General features: G+C 44.7%; 1 protein-coding gene across 4 annotated transcripts in view; it reads left to right on the top strand.

Annotated features, from left to right (window-relative positions):
- Nucleotides 1–25,083, top strand: part of LOC141148377 (uncharacterized) — a 185,921-nt gene that overhangs the window by 81,363 nt on the left and 79,475 nt on the right. For 3 of the 4 annotated variants that reach the window (XM_073635810.1, XM_073635809.1, XM_073635811.1), the window contains one exon: nucleotides 14,568–14,855. The exons of the other annotated variant lie outside the window; for it this stretch is intronic. In XM_073635810.1, coding sequence (XP_073491911.1) covers nucleotides 14,775–14,855 — 81 coding nt within the window. In that variant the 5' untranslated portion in view covers nucleotides 14,568–14,774. The remainder of the gene's footprint in view (nucleotides 1–14,567; nucleotides 14,856–25,083) is intronic. 4 annotated transcript variants of the gene reach the window in all.

The following is a 25,083-nucleotide window of genomic DNA, read 5'->3' as shown; positions in this document are numbered from 1 at the left end:
CACCATTCCTGCCTTAAGTTGGCGTGGCGTCAACCACCTCTGAACCTGCCCCTGCAGAGCTGACAGAACCTCTGCCCCAGTGTGGCTCCTGTCCCCCAAGCACACCAGCTCAAGCACCGCATGGCATCTTTTGGCCTGCGTACTTGCGTAGCCCCTTGAACGCCTACGGAGCACCGCTGGTTCCGAGGAAGAGGCCATGGAGGAAGAAGAAGAGGAGGGGGTGGAGGAGAGAGGTGTGTCACAATCAGCATTTTGGAGGCGTGGTGGCGGAACAACCTCCAACACTACTGCACCTTGTCCTGCATCCTTCCCAGCTGCCAGCAGAGTCACCCAATGCGCCGTGAAACTTAGGTAACGTCCCTGTCCATGCCTGCTGGACCATGAGTCAGCGGTAATATGCACCTTACCGCTGACCGCCCTGTCCAGCGAGGCATGGACATTGCCTTCCACATGCCGGTAGAGAGCCGGAATCGCCTTCCGTGAGAAAAAGTGGCGTTTGGGTACCTGCCACTGAGGAACCGCACATTCCACAAACTCACGGAAGGGGGCAGAGTCTACCAACTGAAAAGGCAGCAGTTGAAGTGCTAGCAATTTTGCCAAGCTAGCATTCAACCGCTGGGCATGTGGATGGCTGGGAGCAAACTTCTTTCGGCGGTGCAGCAGCTGGGGCAGGGAAATTTGCCTGGTACAATCTGACGTCGGTGTACCAAAAGCAGATTGCCCACAAGTACTTGGCTGTGACACACCTAATTCTACACCTTCATTCCTCTCACTGCAGGTCTCAGAGAGGACTGAAGGTCTAGTGGGGTTGGAAATCTCAGCTGATGAGGAGCAAGGAGAGATCCTCTTTGTTCTTTGGTGTGGGTCTTTTAGATACGCTTGCCAACGAACTGCATGGCAGGTCAACATATGTCTGGTCAAGCATGTGGTACCCAAGCGGGAGATATTTTGGCCACGCGAGATACGCTTGAGACATATGTTGCAAATAGCAGCGGTGCGATCTGATGCACTCGTCTCAAAAAAGGCCCACACCAAAGAACTTTTTGAATAACGCGCAGAGACTGCAGCGCCCTGCACATGTGGAGCTTTGGGGTGTGATGCAGTCAATGTGCTGCCCTTAGGCTGGCCCCTGGAGGGCATCCTGCCTCGTTGGTGATGTGCTGCCGCCTCCTCCTCCTCCTCCTCCTCCTCCTCCTCCTCCTCCTCCTCTCTCCTATCAGGCACCCACGTTGAGTCAGTGACCTCATCATCCCCTCCCTCCTCATCACTGGAGCAAACCTGGCAGTATGCTGCAGCAGGGGGAGCATGACTGCCAGATTGCTGTCCTTCTTGGGCACCCCCTCTGTCCGCGCTCATGTTACTGCCTTCATCGAGCTCAGTATCGTCATCAGAGCCTTCCAAACGCTGGGCATCCTCCTGGAGCATGTACCCAACACTGTGGTCAAACAGTTCGAGGGAATCCTCATGAGGACATGGTGGAGCTAGGGAAGGAGTCACTGATGACATTGAGCTGAGGGAAGAGGCCGCTGCTTTGCCAGACAAAGCACCCTGGGCATGGGTGAGAGAGGATGAGGAGGATGAGGACGGCTTGGTCATCCACTCGACCAAGTCTTCCGCATGTTGCGTCTCAACATGGCCAGCTGCCGAAAAAAAGGCCAAGCGTGTCCCATGGCCACGTGCTGATGAGGATGCACCGTCTCCACGACCAGCACTAGACACAGAGCCTGCTTGCCCTCTCTTATTGGCTTGTGACTGTCTGCCTCTCCTTCTTGGCCTTCCAGACATACTAATGGCCTGTAGCTGCACTAAGCTGGGATAGAACACCTGTAATTTTCTTCAAGTAGCTTTATATACTGTAACCAGACAAGCCTGCCTGTCAGTAGGAAGATAACAGGAACGGATCTAGCTGAACACTGTGAGCAGGACGCACTGTACTAAATGTAAATAGTCTAGCTGCCTGACCGTGGTACTAATAGGATCAAATAGAACACCTGTAATTTTCTTCAGGTAGCTTTATATACTGTAACCAGACAAGCCTGCCTGTCAGTAGGAAGATAACAGGAACGGATCTAGCTGTACACTGTGAGCAGGACGCACTGTACTAAATGTAAATAGTCTAGCTGCCTGACCGTGGTACTAATAGGATCAAATAGAACACCTGTAATTTTCTTCAGTTAGCTTTATATACTGTAACCAGACAAGCCTGCCTGTCAGTAGGAAGATAACAGGAACGGATCTAGCTGAACACTGTGAGCAGGACGCACTGTACTAAATGTAAATAGTCTAGCTGCCTGACCGTGGTACTAATAGGATCAAATAGAACACCTGTAATTTTCTTCAGGTAGCTTTATATACTGTAACCAGACAAGCCTGCCGGTCAGTAGGAATTTAACAGGAACGGATCTAGCTGAACACTGTGAGCAGGACGCACTGCACTAAATGTAAATAGCAGGAACGGATCTAGCTGAACACTGTGAGCAGGACGCACTGCACTAAATGTAAATAGCAGGAACGGATCTAGCTGAACACTGTGAGCAGGACGCACTGCACTAAATGTAAATAGCAGGAACGGATCTAGCTGAACACTGTGAGCAGGACGCACTGCACTAAATGTAAATTGCAGGAACGGATCTAGCTGAACACTGTGAGCAGGACGCACTGCACTAAATGTAAATAGTCTAGAAGATAACAGGAACGGATCTAGCTGAACACTGTGAGCAGGACGCACTGCACTAAATGTAAATAGCAGGAACGGATCTAGCTGAACACTGTGAGCAGGACGCACTGCACTAAATGTAAATAGCAGGAACGGATCTAGCTGAACACTGTGAGCAGGACACACTGCACTAAATGTAAATAGCAGGAACGGATCTAGCTGAACACTGTGAGCAGGACGCACTGCACTAAATGTAAATTGCAGGAACGGATCTAGCTGAACACTGTGAGCAGGACGCACTGCACTAAATGTAAATAGTCTAGAAGATAACAGGAACGGATCTAGCTGAACACTGTGAGCAGGACGCACTGCACTAAATGTAAATAGCAGGAACGGATCTAGCTGAACACTGTGAGCAGGACGCACTGCATTAAATGTAAATAGTCTAGATAGAAGATAACAGGAACGGATCTAGCTAAACTGAATACAGTGTATATATATATATGCAACACCTGGGATGCATATATATACACAATACACTGTAAGTGCAGCTAACTGACTGACTGTTCTGCCTAATCTATCTAACTCAAATCAAATGACACTGTCTCTCTCTCTCTCTGTCTCTCAGCACACCGGAACACACACTACACAGGGCCGCCGTGCAGGCGGCCTTATATAGTGTGGGGTGTGTACTAAATCCCCTGAGCCATAATTGGCCAAAGCCACCCTGGCTTTGGCCAATTACAGCTCTCTCTACTGACGGCGCTGTGATTGGCCAAGCATGCGGGTCATAGTGCATGCTTGGCCAATCATCAGCCAGCAATGCACTGCGATGCCGCAGTGAATTATGGGCCGTGACGCGCCACACGAATTTAGCGCGAACGGCCCATAACGTTCGCAATTCGGCGAACGATCGAACAGCCGATGTTCGAGTCGAACATGGGTTCGACTCGAACACGAAGCTCATCCCTAGTGACGGCCACAGTGAAGTACAGGATTACTCAAACTGTCATGGGATCCTGACGCCCCCCCTGGGGTTTCCCGGTTGCCCGTACTTACTGTACTACCCATGCTTTGCCACACAATTATTTATTTTATTCCCCCCAGGAGAAGTTTAACCACGTCCTGATGCCTTCTCCTAGTCTCAGGAGAAGTTTAAACCACGTCAACTAATTTCATCAGTCATTCCTGACTACAACAGCCACCACAAAACACAAAATTGACCAGAACAAAACAGAACAGAACAAAACAGGTGGTAGATATAATTGCAGGTTCCTTAACTTATCAACAGACTTGAGGCAAGATTAATACCTGTCTTTGAGGGCCGCAGGAAGCCGATATGGGCACAGAGATTGACCAGCCACGGGTACAGGATTAACAGTAGACTAGATATACAAGATATCAAAAGTGTCTTACCGTTTTTAGAGGTAATCAGTCTCTTCCTATCTCACCGTGTTGGCTTGTCCCGGTCCCTTTTGGATTGGCTACTTGGGACCCTAGCCTCGAGCCCCACGTTTGAGCGCCAAAATGTTTTGGATTCAGAACAAAGTCTGATATTATTATATCTACCCCCGATCAAATTGTTGAAAATATATATGAAATGTACACTTCTCGTTCTTGAAAAAATGTCCCCTGAGACAAGGCTCAGTGTGAATCATTTCTGAGTTTTATTTCCTCTTTTTCCTGCAGTTTTATACACTTTTTTCAGACAGAGGATACGGCATATGCAAAACATGTTGTTATGACAATATATGAGATTTTAACAGTTTCAGCAGTTTTAGCAACAATTTCAGCAATTAATCATAGCTATTATTAAATATCTCTAATTTAACTCTTGAACAAAAAGAAGCGTTTAAATCGCTTGAATCCAATCGGGAAATAATAATCAAAAGCGCTGACAAAGGCGGGAATTTGGTTATTATGGAAGTGTCTCAATATGTAACTATGTGTAAAATAATTCTATTGAATCGTGACTGGTATCGACACATCTCTAAAACAGTAATTAATCATTTTCATACACAATATCGCACTATTATTTTTAGAGCCTATCATCAGGGAATTATTGACCAAAACACCTGGAATTTCCTAAATGTGAAGGATCCCAAGATCCCTACTTTTTACGCTTTACCTAAGGTACACAAGTCTCTGACTGAACCTCCTGGACGTCCCATAATTTCAGGGTGTTCCAGCCTCACTGAGAATGCAAGCTGTTTGATAGACAGCTACCTGCATCCACATGTAACATCGCTTTTTTTCCTATATTAAGGACACAATTAACCTTTTAAAAACCATTAAGGGTATTTCGCTTCCCCCAGATACTTGGCTTGTAGCACTTGACATTGAAAGTCTTTACAACACTATCCACCACGATAAGGGCATTAAAGTGATACATAATCATCTTAACAAAAGAGGTCCTTCCTTTTTCAAATACAATAAGTTTGTGCTGGAGCTACTTGATTATATTTTAAAACATTTTTTTTTTCTTTTCGATTCCTCCCACTACCTCCAGGTGCAGGGGGTTGCGATGGGGACTAAATGTGTTTTTTCCAGGGATGATTTGATCCACCTCTTGGATAAGGTGATTTCTTGGCATCGTTACATTGACGATGTTCTTATTTTTTGGTCTGGAACTGAATCAGAATTAAATGAGTTTCTAAGATTGATCTCGATGAATGATTTCAATCTTGGATTTACTATGGAATATAGTCAAACCAATATCAACTTTCTTGATTTGATGATTTCTATTGACGCTAATGGAAAGTTTGATTCTTCACTATATAGGAAGCCCTCTGCGGGCAATACTATTCTCCATGCCAGAAGCTCCTATCCAGATTCACTGGTAAAGAGCATTCCATATAGCCAGTACTTGAGACTCAAACGCAATGGTAGCAGAGACTCAGATTTTCAAGCAGCTGCTAAAAATCTGTATGATAGATTGAGAGTTCGAGGTTATAGTCACGCCTGCCTTAAGAGGGCATATAACCGTGTCAATGTCCAGAAGAGAGACTATTTGATCTTTGCCTCTATCCCCCCAAAAAAGTGGATACAGTAAGAGTCATTACTCGCTTCTCAAACCAACACAACGAGATTAGAAAAATTCTGAATAGATTTTGGCCTCTCCTGTCAGCAGATCCTGTTGCCAGGAAATATATTAAAGATTTTCCTGAGATAACCTTCAGACGAGTTCCTTCTTTGAAGGACTGCTTAGTCCATAGTCATTTCAATGACGTCCCACCAATTAATAATCAAACAAATAGGGGCACTTCTCCCTGTGGACACTGTGATGTTTGTGAATTTGTGGACCACAAATATAGATTCCTACTCCTTAATGGGAAATGGCATTCCACTAAATCCAGGATTACTTGCCAAACACCAGGTGTCATTTATCTAGCCCAATGTTTTTGTGGCGGTTTTTATATTGGAAAAACTAAGCGACAATTCTTTAAACGAATAAGGGATCATATTAAACCTATAAAGAAAAGAAAGATGGATACTGCTATCAGCAGACATGTTGGTATTCAGCATGATTTTAATCCACATACTATCACATTTCTAGCATTAGAGCATGTTCCACTGGATGCAAGGGGGCAGTGTGGATAGGACGCTGCTCCAACTTGAAGCCCATTGGATATATGATCTCAGAGTGATCACATTTCCTGGATTTAATGAAAGCCTTAGTTTCAGGCCTTTTTTATAATTTTAGTACTGGAATTTCCCCTCTCCTTCCCCTCCCCTCTGTCAGAGAGCTTATCTGATTGGGCGTCGTCGCGCGCCCGGGCGCGTTGGTGCACGCGTTCCTGCGGGTGCGCGGGCGCCTGCCTCTATGGGCACTAGTGCTGGCATTCCGGCTGGCCGTGGCGGACGCGGTGGTGCCCGGGCGCGTACGCGCGCTCGCGTTAGCGTGCGTTCGCCTGTGGGTGCTGCTATGCGTTTGCCTGGTGGTGCTGGTGTGCGCGCTGCTGTCCAGGGGTGAGCTTGGGCGCGTGCGGGTGCGCCGGCACCTGTGCATAACGGCGCACGCACGGGCGCGGCGTTTGGTGCCAATCAGCCTATTTAGGCCTCCCTCTCCCTCTGATCAGTGCTGCCTGATCAACAGCTCCGTGCCTAATTCCTGTTTCCTGTTCCTAGTTCCTGTGTTCCTGTGTTCCTGATCTGTTGATGACCCGGCTTGCCTTTTGGACTATTCTAATCTCCGCCTGCATCTGACCCCGGCTTGTTTTGACCTCGCTTCTGCCTGCTCCTCCTGTAGCTTCGCTGCCCGCCTGTTGCCGAACCCAGCCTGTGTATTGACCTGTCTTTAGCTCCTGCTCAGCATCCGTTGTCTGTGCCCCTTACTATCATCTGCTGTTTGAAGACTGCCAGCTTTCGGAATACGGACTCCTGCACAGGCTCTCATACCACTCCGTACTCGTGTGCTTCCTGTCTGCTCTACCAGGGTCCGCGAGTCGGATACGTAAGGGAGCCTACCCTCTGTCCAAGTGGACTCTCCGGTCTGGTAAGTGAGAGACCTGACAGTATCAGGCAGCCATGACCGAGTCCGGGCAGGGGGCCTCCCCTATGGATGAACTTTGTAGGAACCTTGCGGGCCTCACCCAAGCAGTCAAGAGCCTACAAGAAGGCTACACCAGATTAGAGGGTCAGGTCCAAGCCCTCTCAGCAGCTCCTCCCCCCCAGGGGGCACCATCTGCCGGACTTTCCCCAGCACCCTCCGTAGTAATGCTCCCTCCGGAGCCCAGGGTACCCACACCCAAAAAATGTACTAGAGACCGTCGCAAATACCGGGCCTTCCGTAATGCCTGCGAGCTCTATTTTGCATTACAGCCTCGCATGTTCTCTCTGGACGCCACTAAGGTGGGATTTGTCATTGCACTGTTGTCCGGCGAGCCCCAGACTTGGGCTCAACATCTACTGGAGCAGAAGTCTAGATCCTTGGATACCCTGGATGCTTTTTTCCTGGCAATGTCGCAGTTATACGGGGACCCTCAACTAACTACTACTGCTGAGGCAGCCTTGCACTCCCTGCAGCAAGGCCGCAGAGCGGCCGAAGACTACGCAGTTGATTTCCGACGTTGGAGCTCTGATAAAGAGTGGAACGACGCTGCCTTGCGTCATCAATTTCGGATGGGGTTATCTGATCCTCTTAAGGTTGAGCTGGCACGTGTGGGGATACCACAGACTCTGGATGAACTCATAAACCTGTCTATTCAAATTGACATTTGTCTGAGAGAAAGACACTCTGAGAGGTCCTCAATCATCCTCGTCCTATCTGGATGCTCCCTAGGGTTCCCAGTTCTCCCAACCAATTGCCTCTCTCCTCCACTCCAGTCACGGAAGCACCCGAACCCATGCAACTTGGTCTGCTCCGGCCATCCCTTACCTCCGAAGAGAAGATGCGCAGACGTACTCACAACTTATGCCTGTACTGTGGGGAACAAGGACATTTTGTGAGGACCTGCCCCAACAGGATACGTAAGTGTTTGATGTCCTCTTCTTTTTGTGCATCTGTTTTGCCCAAATCTGGTAACCATCTGACAATCTCTGTTGTATTACAGCTTCCCGGAAAGAACATCCCGGTGTCGGTCATTATTGACTTTGGAGCATGCAGTGGCTTCATCGATCAGACCTTCGTTAATAATCATGGCATTCCTCTTCAACCTAAGACCCAAGGTCTTGCAGTATTCTTAGCTGATGGCTCTACCCTTAGTTCTGGTCCAGTCACCTGTGGGACTGTTCCACTACTGGCCACCATAGGCCCGGAACACCAGGAACTTTTACACTTGGATGTGATCTCCTCTCCTCTCTTCCCAATGATCCTCGGAATGCCCTGGCTACAGGCACATAACCCCAGCATTGACTGGTCTACAGGAAAAATCTAATTCCTATCTGACTACTGCAGGCAACATTGCTTACATGGGACACCCATGACACCGACTCAGTGTCTTTGTTTGGATTCTGATACCAAGCTTTGCCAATCCCTTCCCGAGGCCTACCGGGATTTCCAGGATGTCTTCAGTAAGAAGGGGGCAGAGACCCTTCCAGTTCACAGGCCTTATGACTGCCCAATAGAACTCTTACCTGGAACCGAAGTTCCCTTCGGGAGGATTTTCCCACTAACTGAGCAGGAGCTGGGCACCTTGAAAAATTATATTGACGAGAACCTAAAGAAAGGGTTCATCCGCCCTTCCACGTCTCCAGCTGGTGCAGGCATCTTCTTCGTGGAGATGAAGGATCACACCCTACGCCCCTGTATCGACTACCGGGAATTAAACAAAATCACTGTAAAGAACAGATACCCGTTACCTTTAGTACCCGAGTTATTCCAAAGACTGGGAACCGCAAAAGTTTTCACCAAGCTGGATCTCTGCGGGGAGTACAACTTAATCCGCATAAGACAAGGGGATGAGTGGAAAACGGCTTTTCGTACTAGATTTGGGCACTTCGAGTACCTTGTCATGCCCTTTGGCCTGTGTAACGCGCCAGCCACCTTCCAACACTTCGTCAATGACGTCTTCCGTGACTTCCTGGACCTCTATGTCATAGTCTATCTGGATGATATCCTGATTTTCTCCGCCTCTCTGGCCGACCACCGCAGGCATGTGCGAAATGTTCTCACCCGACTTAGGCAACATGGGCTCTATGCAAAACTTGAAAAATGTGAATTCGAGCTTCAATGCATTCAGTTCCTGGGCCTGATCATCTCCCCTGAGGGCATCAAGATGGATCCCCAAAAGGTTTCTGCTGTCCTGGACTGGTCTGCACCTATTGATAAAAAAGGGGTACAACGCTTTATTGGCTTTGCCAACTTCTATAGAAAATTCATAAAAGGATTCCCCTTGATAATCGCTCCCATTACTGAACTCACCAGACAAGGAAGTTGGTTTTGCTGGACTCCTAAGGCACAGTCGGCCTTTGAGGAACTCAAGGCTCTATTTACCTCAGCCACCATTTTAAAGCACTCCAACCCAGCTCTACCATTCGTGTTAGAAGTTGACGCTTCCGAAATTGCGGTAGGAGCTGTACTCTCACAACAACAAGGCACCCAAGCTCTTCTGTACCCTGTGGGGTTTTTCTCACGAAAACTTTCATCTTCTGAAAGAAATTATGACGTGGGAGATCGTGAACTCCTGGCTATTAAGGCGGCTTTAGAGGAATGGCGTTACCTTCTGGAGGGTGCTGCTTATCCCATTCTGCTCTTCACGGACCATAAAAACCTTGAATACCTGAGAACGGCTAAGAGGCTAAAACCCCGGCAGGCCAGATGGGCACTTTTTTTTTCTCGATTTCAGTTCCACGTCACCTTCAGACCCGGATCCAAAAATATTAAATCTGACACACTCTCACGTATGTTCCATGATTCGGAAAAAACCTTACCTCCAGATACCATCCTTCCCCCTGGGAATTTCTTGCTTCTACAAGAAGATCTAGTCTCTCAAATGAGACGGGCGTCTATGGGGGCAACGCCACCCGCTGGGGCCTGTACCAAGGATGGCCTGTTTTGGCATGAAAACAAGATTGTGGTCCCCGAAGAACTAAGGGTACAGGTATTGGAACCGTGTCATGATCACAAATTAGCTGGACATTTCGGCACACGAAAAACGAGTAATTTGGTACTACGTACCTTCTGGTGGCCTCATCTCATTAGGGATTGCAGAATGTTCGTTGATTCCTGCAATACTTGCGCTAGAAGCAAAACCAGCCGGGCTAGAGCTTGGGGACTATTGAAACCTCTCCCAGTCCCAGAGAGACCATGGAGTATGATCTCAATGGACTTTGTCGTTGAACTCCCCCCATCAGAAGGCTTTTCCTCCATCTTTGTCGTGGTAGACAGATTGTCTAAAATGGCTCATTTCCTCCCAATGAAGGGTACTCCATCGGCCACAGAGACAGCTGATATTTTTATTAAAGAAATTGTCAGGTTACATGGAGTTCCGAAGAGTATAGCTTCTGACCGTGGTGTCCAGTTCACCTCCAGATTCTGGAAGGCCCTCTGTTGCTCCTTGGAAATTGAGTTGGTGTTCTCCTCGGCCTACCATCCCCAGTCTAATGGGCAAACTGAGAGGATGAATCAGACTCTGGAGCAATATCTCCGCTGCTTTTCCGCCTTCTCCCAGGATGATTGGGCTCCCCTACTCCCTATTGCGGAGTTTTCTTACAATAATTCCTTGCATTCAGCCACCAACCAGACTCCATTCTATGCCAACTATGGCTTTCATCCGACCTTTTTGCCTGGATCAATACCTGAGTGTTCTGTTCCTGCAGTATCTGAGACTCTGAATTTCTTCTCAGTGAACAACAAACTATTACAAGATACCATGGCCAGGGCCCAAGAAGGATATAAGAAGATGTTTGATAAAAAGAGGCATGGAGACTTTGTGTTGGAACCTGGCAACCCAGTATGGTTATCTACCGCCAATCTGAAGCTGACATGTCCATCTAAAAAACTAGGCCCTAAGTTCCTGGGTCCCTTCCTAGTAAGGAGGAAGATTAACAATGTCGCCTACGAGCTTGATCTGCCGAGTTCTCTGAAGGTGCACCCGGTCTTCCATGTATCTCTCTTGAAGCCGGTTATCCCCAATTCTTTTGTTGGCCGTAGTGTCGGTCCACCTAAACCCATCCTTGTAGACAACGAGGAGGAGTTCGAAGTGGAAGCAATATTAGACTGCAGAAGGAGACATAATCAAACCCAATACCTCATAAAGTGGAAGGGATATGGCCCTGAGGACAACTCATGGGAACCAGAAGACAGCTTGCATGCTGGAGAACTCTTGCAGGCTTTCAAGGACTCACATGCTTCCAAGTTAGCCCAATTGGGCATCCGGTGTCTGCCCTTGAGGAGGGGGAACTGTCAGAGAGGTTACCTGATTGGGCGTCGTCGCACGCCGGGGCGCGTTGGTGCGTGCGTTCCTGCGGGTGCATGGGCACCTGCCTCTATGGGCACTGGTGCTGGCATTCCGGCTGGCCGTGGTGGACGCGGTGGTGCCTGGGCGCGTACGCGTGTTCTCGTTAGCGCGCGTTCACCTGTGGGCGCTGCTATGCGTTTGCCTGGTGGTGCTGGTGTGCGTGCCGCTGTCTGGGGGCGCGCTCGGGCGCACAGGCGCGGCATTTGGCACCAATCAGCCTATTTAGGCCTCCCTCTGATCAGTGCTGCCTGATCAACAGCTCCGTGCCTAGTTCCTGTTTCATGATCCTAGTTTCTGTGTTCCTGTGTTCCTGATCTGTTGACGACCCGGCTTGCCTTTTGGACTATTCTAATCTCCGCCTGCATCTGACCCCGGCTTGTTTTGACCTCGCTTCTGCCTGCTCCTCCTGTACCTCCGCTGCCCGCCTGTTGCCAAACCCAGCCTGTGTATTGACCTGTCTTTAGCTCCTGCTCAGCATCCGTTGCCTGTGCCCCTGACTATCATCTGCTGTTTGAAGACTGCCAGCTTCCGGAATACGGACTCCTGTACAGGCTCTCATACCACTCCGTACTCATGTGCTTCCTGTCTGCTCTACCAGGGGCCGCAAGTCGGATACGTAAGGCAGCCTACCCTCTGCCCAAGTGGACTCTCCGGTCTGGTAAGTGAGAGACCTGACACCCTCCTTTTGTTTTCTTTCTCTTTCCCCAACCATTTTTATGCTTTGTTTTTTCTTTTTCTTTCAAAATTCATTATTGATTTTTAATTTCTTTATTTATTTATTTAATGCACTCAATGAAATTTTGATTTTATATTTGTATTTTTGTAAAAATTGAGGTATATAACTGAAGAGGGCACTGTTATTTTAACACATTGATGGGCTTCGGCTGTGGGTGGTCCTGAATGCCGTGCCCATCATTTACTTTGTCATGTTTCTTCCTTCCCAGTCTATCCCTGCTTTCCCTACTCTCACTCCCCTAGGGTTGGTCCATAGCAGTCACACCGATGCCCGGGGCACACCGTGACTTCCACTCTATGCCCATTCCACGCCATGCTAACAGGAGGTCAGGAGCCCCTTCCTGGTTACGCCTTACAGCGTTCCCTTCTAAAAACCCTACTGCCCTACGATTGCGCTGCGGACTCTGTTTAGGTTGCGTGCCGTTCGCCCAGCCTCTAGCCTGTGCGTCGGTCGGAGCCTTCTCTTTGCCGCATTGGATTCTGGGGCTTGTAGTTTACCGGGCTCTCAGCTCCCTGCGCATATTTATAGGCGTCCACATGTCCGCATCGTGTTGGTGACGTCACACGCCAACACGATGGAGGGCAGATAAAGCCGGCTCATCTGGCAGTTCAGCTGCCAGAGCCGGAGGGTGAAACTCAACATAGACAGTGTTTGTGACTGGTAAGTCTTTGCCATACACTGTGTAATGCCCCTGTTCCGTTTATATGACCATTGTTCGGTTCCACATGATCATTTTTTATTTTAGATTCAATCAACCTTTTTTAAAAATAATGCTTTACCCTTCTATTCTTACATCTTTTGGAGAGACATTGTCCTTTGTAGAATCTATTTTTGATATTTTTATAACACCTCATTATTTAGTTATTTCCCATTTCCATCAATCAGTTGAACATTTAGCAATTTATATTCCCTTCCTTATTTTTTCCTTTTTATTTTTTCCTTCTCTACTTTAATAGCTACCAGACTGTATCCCTGCGATCACCATCAGCAGGCCGTCTGAAGTCTTCCCCTTACCATATGCTTTGTTAATTAATAATTTTAAAGTAAGTACTAACTTATGTCCCTTTGTTTTCCTGGCCATTTGTCATTTTTAGCCAGAATCCTTCTTTTTTTGGCTCTTGTTACATATACACATGTTATCACCTATATATGTATGTTTAAACATATATATATATATTCTTCTTTACTCCTAGTTTGACCCTTCTGCCCTCTGTGACTGCACCAAGATGGCCTCTCTTGGGGTTCTGTGCTAGTTGCTGGTCATTCTTTTTTGTGGATTCTCTTGTACTGTTAAAATCCCTTGCTTTTCCCTACTTTTACTCATTTTTCCTTCAGGGATGTGGTGCCATCTATTCTGGGTGTTTCACCATTAATCAGGACCAATTTTTTGTAGTTTGCTTACCACAAGTGTTTCAATACACCTTCCTTCTGGTCCGATTTGGGAAACACAACAAAAAACAATAATTCCATTTGATATATTTTTTAGAAAAAATTGTCCTACTCTAGGAACTCACATTTTTTTCTTATTTTTGTATTAGTAGTTTTTTGTTTATTTGATTTTTTCACCTCATTTTTTCATTATTTTTTCTCTTTCTGTTCTCTCTACCTTCCCCACCCCTGATCTTTTCTCTCTCCCCCTTCATCCTCTCCCCTTTTCCATTATGGCTGCTTTCAGTGGGGAGACCTTGGAAGGCCTTATGGACAAAATCCAACAGTCCTAAAACTCAGGGGAAATTTCTGACAAAGATTTGGAACAGGTCTTTTTGAGACTACACCGTCTTTTAGAACGGAAAGTAAGAATATTCTGGCACTAGAGGTATTTTCACAAATACATTGACAATAAGATAGTCCCATGGGGACTCAGAGTACAGATTTTCCCCAATTTGAGAAAAATTGAAGAATCTTTGAAATCGAAATAGTAGGCAAACTTGCAATCTTGTTCTTTTAGAATGATGGAATTATTATGTACCCAGTATGAACATGAACTGAATGTATTGGATGAGTCTGTATCAAAATGGTATAATGACTATGGTCTTATTGCTGCCAGTGCCAGATTTAAGAAAAAGGAACATGAAACTCAAAACACATATAGAGCAGTATACCTTCCCACAAAAGAAAACAAATTTGCATGTGACACTAATGCCCATATGAATGGCTCTGCTTATAAGTGGACTCAAAATACTAATACTAGATCTTTCAGATCCACCAATCAACGCAACACTAGAAATGATGATAATGTATCTAATCTGTCATCTTCTTCTTCTCTTTCTTCCAGTCAGTCCACGGTGTATCGTGATCTCTCTGAAGATAGATTGCCTAAAAAAACGCAAGGGCAATTCGGACACCGCTTCTACAGAGTCATTAAAACACCAATTAGGCACCTCATTACCTCGTCGATCACAGCCAAGTCACCCTAAACAGGCACCTTCTCGACCTTCCGCTGTTTCACCCTTCATCACATATCTCTCGAGGCCCTCAGCTTATGGCCACTCACACTATTGTTTCTAGATCACCTTCCACTTCGGTCACTGTCTCTCCTTTACACTTGAACACCACCACCAAGGTAAGCAATGTTGATGTGATTGTTTCCCCTCTAAGTACCCCAGTACCAGCGCATATGAAATTAGCACCAATTTTTTTAGGGAAAGAACAGGAGATTGTTCCAATGTAGAATCACTGCCTAATACCCCAGATTCTGTACCAAGTGACCAAGAGTTATCCATTATCAATTTATCTTCTCATGTTCTAACTGAAACAGAAATACAAGTCCTTAAATTGGGCCTAACTTTTTGTCCTGATTCCCAAATTGATAAATTTCATCTTATTAAGGACCTTCATTTATTTGCTCGCAGGTTGCTTGCACCTGGAGTATGCTGTCCAGTTCTGGGCACCAGTCCTCAGGAAGGATGTACTGGAAATGGAGCGAGTAGAAAGAAGGGCAACAAAGCTAATAAAGGGTCTGGAGGATCTTAGTTATGAGGAAAGGTTGCAAGCACTGAACTTATTCTCTCTGGAGAAGAGACGCTTGAGAGGGGATATGATTTCAATTTACAAATACTGTACTGGTGACCCCACAATAGGGATAAAACTTTTTCGCAGAAGAGAGTTTAATAAGACTCGTGGCCACTCATTACAATTAGAAGAAAAGAGGTTTAACCTTAAACTACATAGAGGGTTCTTTACTGTAAGAGCGGCAAGGATGTGGAATTCCCTTCCACAGGCGGTGGTCTCAGTGGGGAGCATTGATAGCTTCAATAAACTATTAGATAATCACCTGAATGACCGCAACATACAGGGATATATGATGTAATACTGACACATAATCACACACATAGGTTGGACTTCATGGACTTGTGTCTTTTTTCAACCTCACCTACTATGTAACTATGTAACTAAGGTTTCTTTATAGGGTTATTTTTGATAAATCTTCAACAGAACCACATTCATATGATAAACTTCCCAATATTCAAGAAAACATCGGGGAGCATCAGGCATTGGAGGATTTGATGGAACTTTGGGAAGAGGGACATGTCACGGACGATGACTCTGGGTTTGTTTCCCTACCGGGGTTGTCTGTCACTGGCATATCTTTCCCCTCTCTACAATCCTTCAAGCCGAAATCAATGCTGTTTCCACTTTTAAATATTAATCCAAATTTTTGGGCTTTTGTCAGACAGACCTCTCTAGCTATTGAAGAATCAAACTTTTCTTTCCCAGGGCCCTCTAATTCAACTCTTGAACAAAAAGAAGCGATTAGATCGCCTGAATCCAATCGGGAAATAATAATTAAACCCGCGGACAAAGGCGGGAATTTGGTTATTATGGAAGTGTCTCAATATGTAATTATGTGTAAAAAAATTCTATTGAATCGTGACTGGTATCGACCCATCTCTAAAACAGTAATTAATCATTTTCATACACAATATCGCACTATCATTTTTAGAGCCTATCATCAGGGAATTATTGACCAAAACACCTGGAATTTCCTAAATGTGAAGGATCCCAAGATCCCTACTTTTTACGCTTTACCTAAGGTACACAAGTCTCTGACTGAACCTCCTGGACATCCCATAATTTCAGGGTGTTCCAGCCTCACTGAGAATGCAAGCTGTTTGATAGACAGCTACCTGCATCCCCATGTAACATCGCTTTTTTCCTAAATTAAGGACACAATTGACCTTTTAAGAACCATTGAGGGTATTTCGCTTCCCCCAGATACTTGGCTTGTAGCACTTGACATTGAAAGTCTTTACAACACTATCCCCCACGATAAGGGCATTGAAGTGATACAAAATCATCTTAACAAAAGAGGTCCTTCCTTTTTCAAATACATCAAGTTTGTGCTGGAGCTACTTGATTATATTTTAAAACATAATGTTTTTCTTTTCGATTCTTCTCACTACCTCCAGGTGCAGGGGGTTGCGATGGGGACTAAATGTGCCCCATCGTATGCCAACCTGTACCTGGGGGGGTGGGAAAAGGATGTTTTTTCCAGGGATGATTTGATCCACCTCTTGGATAAGGTGATTTCTTGGCATTGTTACATTGACGATGTTCTTATTTTTTGTCTGGAACTGAATCAGAATTAAATGAGTTTCTAAGATTGATCTCGATTAATGATTTCAATCTTGGATTTACTATGGAATATAGTCAAACCAATATCACTTTTTTGATTTGATGATTTCTATTGACACTAATGGAAAGTTTGATTCTTCACTATATAGGAAGCCCTCTGCGGGCAATACTATTCTACATGCCAGAAGCTTCCATCCAGATTCACTGGTAAAGAGCATTCCATATAGCCAGTACTTGCGACTCAAACGCAATTGTAGCAGAGACTCAGATTTTCAAGCATCTGCTAAAGATCTGTATGATAAATTGAGAGTTCAAGGTTTTAGTCACACCTGCCTTAAGAGGGCATATAACCGTGTCAATGTCCAGAAGAGAGACTCTTTGAACTTTGCCTCTAAACCCCCAAAAAAAGTGGATACAGTAAGAGTCATTACTCGCTACTCAAACCAACACAACGAGATTAGAAAAATTCTGAATAGATTTTGGCCTCTCCTGTCAGCAGATCCTGTTGCCAGGAAATATATTAAAGATTTTCCTGAGATAACCTTCAGACGATTTCCTTCTTTGAAGGACCGCTTAGCGCATAGTCATTTCAATTACATCCCACCAATTAATAATCAAACAAATAGGGACATTTCTCCCTGTGGACACTGTGATGTTTGTGAATTTGTGGACCACAAATATAGATTCCTACTCCCTAATGGGAAATGGCAATCCACTAAATCCAGGATTACTTGCTAAACACCAGGTGTCATTTATCTAGCCCAATGTTTTTGTGGCGGTTTTTATATTGGAAAAACTAAGCGACAATTCTTTAAACGCATAAGGGATCATATTAAACCTATAAAGAAAAGAAAGATGGATACTGCTAGCAGCAGACATGTTGGTATTCAGGATGATTTTAATCCCCATACTATCAAATTTCTAGCATTAGAGCATGTTCCACTGGATGCAAGGGGGGGCAGTGTGGATAGGACACTGCTCCAAATTGAAGCCCGTTGTATATATGATCTCAGAGCGACCACATTTCCTGGATTTAATGAAAGCCTTAGTTTCAGGCCTTTTTTATAATTTTAGTACTGGAATTTCCCTTCTCCTTCCCCTCCCATCCTTTTGTTTTCTTTCTCTTTCCCTAACCATTTTTATGCTTTGGTTTTTTCTTTTTCTTTCAACATTCATTATTGATTTTTCATTTCTTTATTTGTTTATTTAATGTACTCAATGAAATTTTGATTTTATATTTGTATTTTTGTAAAAATTAAGGTATATAACTGGAGAGCGCACTGTTATTTTGACACATTGATGGGCTTCGGCTGTGGGTGGTCCTGAATGCCGTGCCCATCGTTTACTCTGTCATGTTTCTTCCTTCCCAGTCTATCCCTGCTTTCCCTACTCTCACTCCCCCAGGGTTGGACCATAGCAGTCACACGGACACCCGGGGCACACTATGACTTCCACTCTGTGCCCATTCCACGCCACGCTAACAGGAGGTCAGGAGCCCCTTCCTGGTCACGCCTCACAGCGTTCCCTTCTAAACAACCTACTGCCCTACAATTGCGCTGCGGACTCTGTTTGGCAGCTGTCATCACAAATTTAATTCATATAGACCAAACAGGATTCATCCCCGGTCGGCAGATTATCGATAATATTAGACTTGTCACTAATATTATACAGGACGCAAATATACACTCTCGTCAACTCTGCCTCCTTAGTTTGGATATTAATAAAGCGTTCGACAGCGTTTGCTGGACCTGCCTCAACTTTCTTTTGCCTAAATATGGCATCTCAGACAAATTTCTGCAAGGATTTAATGCATTATATCATTCATCTCAAACCAGAATCAGAATCCCTGGGCATAACTCTGATTTCTTTCCCCTCGGTAGAGGAACTAGACAGGGCTGTCCCCTATCCCCACTTTTATTTGCCCTAGCAATTGAACCATTAGCTCACAAGATCAGAAATAGCATCGATATAAAGGGCTACACTAAGGGAGATAAAAATTTCAAACTCAGTTTATGTGCCGACGATGCTCTTATATTTCTTACTGATCCTCTTACCTCCATCCCATCTCTTCTTAAAGAACTCAAAATCTTCCATGACATTTCAGGCCTTAAAATTAACACTAATAAATGTTCTGCTCTACCAATTAATTACACCCAAAATACTCGAACCTTATTATCAAATAATTTCCCATTTATATGGTGTTCCCAATCATTTAAATATCTTGGAGTTACAATCAACTCAACACACAACCTATTATATAAAACCAATTATGTCCCTCTATTTTCTCAGATCACCTCCCTTTTAAAATCCTGGTCATCTTTCCATATATCTTTCCTGGGTAGAATATGTGCCATTAAAATGACGATATTCCCTAAACTCCTATATCATTTCCACGCCCTTCCTATAAATGTCTCAAAAACTAAATTGACTTCCCTTCAAAGAGACATCAACAAATTTATATGGTTGGAAAAAAAACCCAGATGCAGCTATGCCCTTATGCATAGATCCCAATCCACAGGCGGCCTGGGTCTCCCCAACCTTTGGCTCTATTTTCTTCCAGCCAGATTAACGCAACTAACCCAATGGTTCACCTCTACCCAGGAAACTCCATGGAAATAATTTGAAACCATCTCCATATACTCACTACATCTACAGGGTATATTATGGTCCAACACCACTTCCTATAGTAAACTTTCCAAACACAACATATTCATTGGTCAATTTTATCAACTATGAATTAGGGACAAAGATATATTCAAACTCTCCTTGGACACTCCTCCCTTAGCCTCTTTCATAGGAGACACTAGATTTGCATATGCCTATAACAACAGCCACTCCTTTTCTCCTTGGATCAATAAAAACCTAACCACACTTAGATCCTTACAGTCAAAATGGGAATTTATTCCATTTTCCACATTACAAGCTACCTATGATCTCCATTCCTCCGAGCTCCACCACTACCATCTAATTAAAACCTTTTACGCTGAGTATTTTTCACTCCCAACAAATCCCTCTAACACAACCTTTGAACAAATCTGCATCTCCTCATCCAGAGATAGAGGCCTCATCTCAAGATTATATAGTTATAATCCTGAGCCACCCCCATCAAATCATTATTTGCAGCTATTACCTTTTGTACCACCACCCCCTCCCTTTAGAATGTAAGCTCTACGAGCAGGGCCCTCCTGTACCTTTTGTATTTAACTGTACTGTAATTGTGTTGTCCCCCTTATACATTGTAAAGCGCTGCGTAAACTGTTGGAGCTATATAAATCTCGTATAATAATAATAATAATAATAATAGTAATAGTTACCTTAATAACTTTGATGTACCAGATAAATCTGTTCAGATGCTTCATTGAGAATCGGACCTGGATAGCTCATACAGTAATGATGAGTGGCTCTTCATGTCGGACAACCTCCGTAAAAGTAACAAAGCCATCTCATTTAGAGAAACCCCATTATAAATATTCTCCAGATGGTACCTAACCCCCTCAAAACTTCACACATACTACCCTTCAATCTCTCCAAATTGTTTCAGAGGATGCTCGGAACCAGGTACACTTTTGCACACATTCTGGAGTTGCAATCACCTTAATCAAATTTGGCACAAAGCCATAGATATAATAGAAAAATCCTCCAAACAAAAAATTACTCCCACCCCCCAAATATGTTTATTATACGCAAACATACCAAACATTCCTTCTCCTTGCATTTGATTATTTCACTCATTGTGCAGTTCAATCCACTGGATGATAGCCTACAACTGGAAAACCAATAATTTACCCTGGCAACAAGTAATCACCAGAATGGAATTGCTTAACCACTTAAGGACCGCCTCACGCCGATGTACGTCGGCAAGGCGGCACGGGCAGGCAAAATCACGTACATGTACGTGATTTGCCTCCCGCGGGTGGGGGGTCCTATCGGACCCCCCCCCGTCGCCCGAGGCGGTCCCGTTTGGTCCCCCGGCGATCGGAGATGAGGGGGAGGCCATCCGTTCGTGGCCCCCCCCTCGCGATCGCCGCCGGCCAATCAGATCACTTCCTTTGCTGCTGTATGCTAAACAGCAGCAAAGGAAATGATGTCATCTCTCCTCGGCTCGGTATTCCGTTGCAGCGCCAAGGAGAGAAGACATCAATGTGAGTGCACCAACACTACACAACACAGTAGAACATGCCAGGCATACAAAACACCCCGATCCCCCCCCCCGATCGCCCCCCGATCCCCCCCAATCACCCCCCTCCCTGTCACAAACTGACACCAGCAGTTTTTTGTTTTTTTTGTTTTTTTTTTTCTGATTACTGATTGGTGTCAGTTTGTGACAGTTACAGTGTTGGAACAGTGAGTATTACCCCCTTTAGGTCTAGGATACCCCCCTAACCCCCCTAATAAAGTTTTAACCCCTTGATCACCCCCTGTCACCAGTGTTGCTAAGCGATCATTTTTCTGATCGCTGTATTAGTGTCGCTGGTGACGCTAGTTAGTGAGGTAAATATTTAGGTTCGCCGTCAGCGTTTTATAGCGACAGGGACCCCCATATACTATCTAATAAATGTTTTAACCCCTTGATTGCCCCCTAGTTAACCCTTTACCCCGTTACGGGTGACGCTGGTTAGTTCGTTTATATTTTATAGTGTCAGGGAACCCGCCGTTTATTACCTAATAAAGGTTTAGCCCCCTGATCGCCCGGCGGTGATATGCGTCGCCCCAGGCAGCGTCAGATTAGCGCCAGTACCGCTAACACCCACGCACGCAGCATGCGCCTCCCTTAGTGGTATAGTATCTGAACGGATCAATATCTGATCCGATCAGATCTATACTAGCGTCCCCAGCAGTTTAGGGTTCCCAAAAACGCAGTGTTAGCGGGATCAGCCCAGATACCTGCTAGCACCTGCGTTTTGCCCCTCCGCCCAGCCCACCCAAGTGCAGTATCGATCGATCACTGTCACTTACAAGGCACTAAACGCATAACTGCAGCGTTCGCAGAGTCAGGCCTGATCCCTGCGATCGCTAACAGTTTTTTTGGTAGCATTTTGGTGAACTGGCAAGCACCAGCCCCAGGCAGCGTCAGGTTAGCGCCAGTACCGCTAACACCCACGCACGCACCGTACACCTCCCTTAGTGGTATAGTATCTGATCGGATCAATATCTGATCCGATCAGATCTATACTAGCGTCCCCAGCAGTTTAGGGTTCCCAAAAACGTAATTATATTTATTTATACTTTACCGTTTACTGTGCTTTATTGTTAACCATTTTTTTGTCTTCAGGTACGCCATTCACGACTTTGAGTGGTTATACCAGAATGATGCCTGCAGGTTTAGGTATCATCTTGGTATCATTCTTTTCAGCCAGCGATCGGCTTTCATGTAAAAGCAATCCTAGCGGCTAATTAGCCTCTAGACTGCCTTTACAAGCCGTGGGAGGAAATGCCCCCCCCCCCCCACCACCGTCTTCCGTGTTTTTCTCTGGCTCTCCTGTCTCAACAGGGAACCTGAGAATGCAGCCGGTGATTCAGCCAGCTGACCATAGAGCTGATCAGAGACCAGAGTGGCTCCAAACATCTCTATGGCCTAAGAAACCGGAAGCTATGAGCATTTTATGACTTAGATTTCGCCGGATGTAAATAGCTCCATTGGGAAATTGGGGAAGCATTTTATCACACTGATCTTGGTGTGGTCAGATGCTTTGAGGGCAGAGGAGAGATCTAGGGTCTAATAGACCCCAATTTTTTCAAAAAAGAGTACCTGTCACTACCTATTGCTATCATAGGGGATATTTACATTCCCCGAGATAACAATAAAAATGATAAAAAAAAAAAAAAAAATGAAAGGAACAGTTTAAAAATAAGATAAAAAAAGCAAAAAAATAATAAAGAAAAAAAAAAAAAAAAGCACCCCTGTCGCCCCCTGCTCTTGCGCTAAGGCGAACGCAAGCGGCGGTCTGTCGTCAAACGTAAACAGCAATTGCACCATGCATGTGAGGTATCACCGCGAAGGTCAGATCGAGGGCAGTAATTTTAGCAGTAGACCTCCTCTGTAAATCTAAAGTGGTAACCTGTAAAGGCTTTTAAAGGCTTTTAAAAATGTATTTATTTTGTTGCCACTGCACGTTTGTGCGCAATTGTAAAGCATGTCATGTTTGGTATCCATGTACTCGGCCTAAGATCATCTTTTTTATTTCATGAAACATTTGGGCAATATAGTGTGTTTTAGTGCATTAAAATTTAAAAAAGTGTGTTTTTTCCCCAAAAAATGCGTTTGAAAAATCGCTGCGCAAATACTGTGCGAAAAAAAAAATGAAACACCCACCATTTTAATCTGTAGGGCATTTGCTTTAAAAAAAATATATAATGTTTGGGGGTTCAAAGTTATTTTCTTGCAAAAAAAAATAACTTTTTCATGTAAACAATAAGTGTCAGAAAGGGCTTTGTCTTCAAGTGGTTAGAAGAGTGGGTGATGTGTGACATAAGCTTCTAAATGTTGTGCATAAAATGCCAGGACAGTTCAAAACCCCCCCAAATGACCCCATTTTGGAAAGTAGACACCCCAAGCTATTTGCTGAGAGGCATGTCGAGTCCATGGAATATTTTATATTGCGACACAAGTTGCGGGAAAGAGACAAATTTTTTTTTTTTTTTTTTTTTTTTGCACAAAGTTGTCACTAAATGATATATTGCTCAAACATGCCATGGGAATATGTGAAATTACACCCCAAAATACATTCTGCTGCTTCTCCTGAGTATGGGGATACCACATGTGTGAGACTTTTTGGGAGCCTAGCCGCGTACGGGACCCCGAAAACCAAGCACCGCCTTCAGGCTTTCTAAGGGCGTGAATTTTTTATTTCACTCTTCACTGCCTATCACAGTTTCGGAGGCCATGGAAAGCCCAGGTGGCACAAAACCCCCCCAAATTACCCCATTTTGGAAAGTAGACACCCAAAGCTATTTGCTGAGAGGTATAGTGAGTATTTTGCAGACCTCACTTTTTGTCACAAAGTTTTGAAATTTGAAAAAAGAAAAAAAAAAAATGTTTTTTCTTGTCTTTCTTCATTTTCAAAAACAAATGAGAGCTGCAAAATACTCACCATGCCTCTCAGCAAATAGCTTGGGGTGTCTACTTTCCAAAATGGGGTCATTTGGGGGGGTTTTGTGCCACCTGGGCATTCCATGGCCTCCGAAACGGTGATAGGCAGTGAAGAGTAAAATCAAAAATTCACGCCCTTAGAAATCCTAAAGGCGGTGATTGGTTTTCGGGGCCCCGTACGCGGCTAGGCTCCCAAAAAGTCCCACACATGTGGTATCCCCGTACTCAGGAGAAGCAGCTAAATGTATTTTGGGGTGCAATTCCACATATGCCCATGGCCTGTGTGAGCAATATATCATTTAGTGACAACTTTGTGCAAACAAAAAAAAAAAAAAGGGTCACATTCCCGCAACTTGTGTCAAAATATAAAATATTCCATGGACTCAATATGCCTCTCAGCAAATAGCTTGGGGTGTCTACTTTCCAAAATGGGGTCATTTGGGGGGGGGTTGTGCCACCTGGGCATTTTATGGCCTCCGAAACTGTGATAGGCAGTGAAGAGTGAAATCAAAAATTTACACCCTTAGAAATCCTGAAGGCGGTGATTGGATTTCGGGGTCCCGTACGCGGCTAGGCTCCCAAAAAGTCCCACACATGTGGTATCCCCGTACTCAGGAGAAGCAGCTGAATGTATTTTGGGGTGCAATTCCACATAGGCCCATGGCCTGTGTGAGCAATATATCATTTAGTGACAACTTTTTGTAAATATTTTTTTTTTTTTTTGTCATTATTCAATCACTTGGGACAAAAAAAATAAATATTCAATGGGTTCAACATGCCTATCAGCAATTTCCTTGGGGTGTCTACTTTCCAAAATGGGGTCATTTGTGGGGGTTTTGTACTGCCCTGCCATTTTAGCACCTCAAGAAATGACATAGGCAGTCATAAACTAAAAGCTGTGTAAATTCCAGAAAATGTACCCTAGTTTGTAGACGCTATAACTTTTGCGCAAACCAATAAATATACGCTTATTGACATTTTTTTTACCAAAGACATGTGGCCGAATACATTTTGGCCTAAATGTATGACTAAAATTGAGTTTATTGGATTTTTTTTATAACAAAAAGTAGAAAATATCATTTTTTTTCAAAATTTTCGGTCTTTTTCCGTTTGTAGCGCAAAAAAT

The sequence above is a fragment of the Aquarana catesbeiana genome, linkage group LG06 (assembly GCF_042186555.1).
Source record: "Aquarana catesbeiana isolate 2022-GZ linkage group LG06, ASM4218655v1, whole genome shotgun sequence".
NCBI classification, from domain to species: Eukaryota; Metazoa; Chordata; class Amphibia; order Anura; family Ranidae; genus Aquarana; species Aquarana catesbeiana.
Note: the sequence above shows the minus strand (reverse complement) of the source record. Positions and strands in the feature narration are given on the sequence as shown.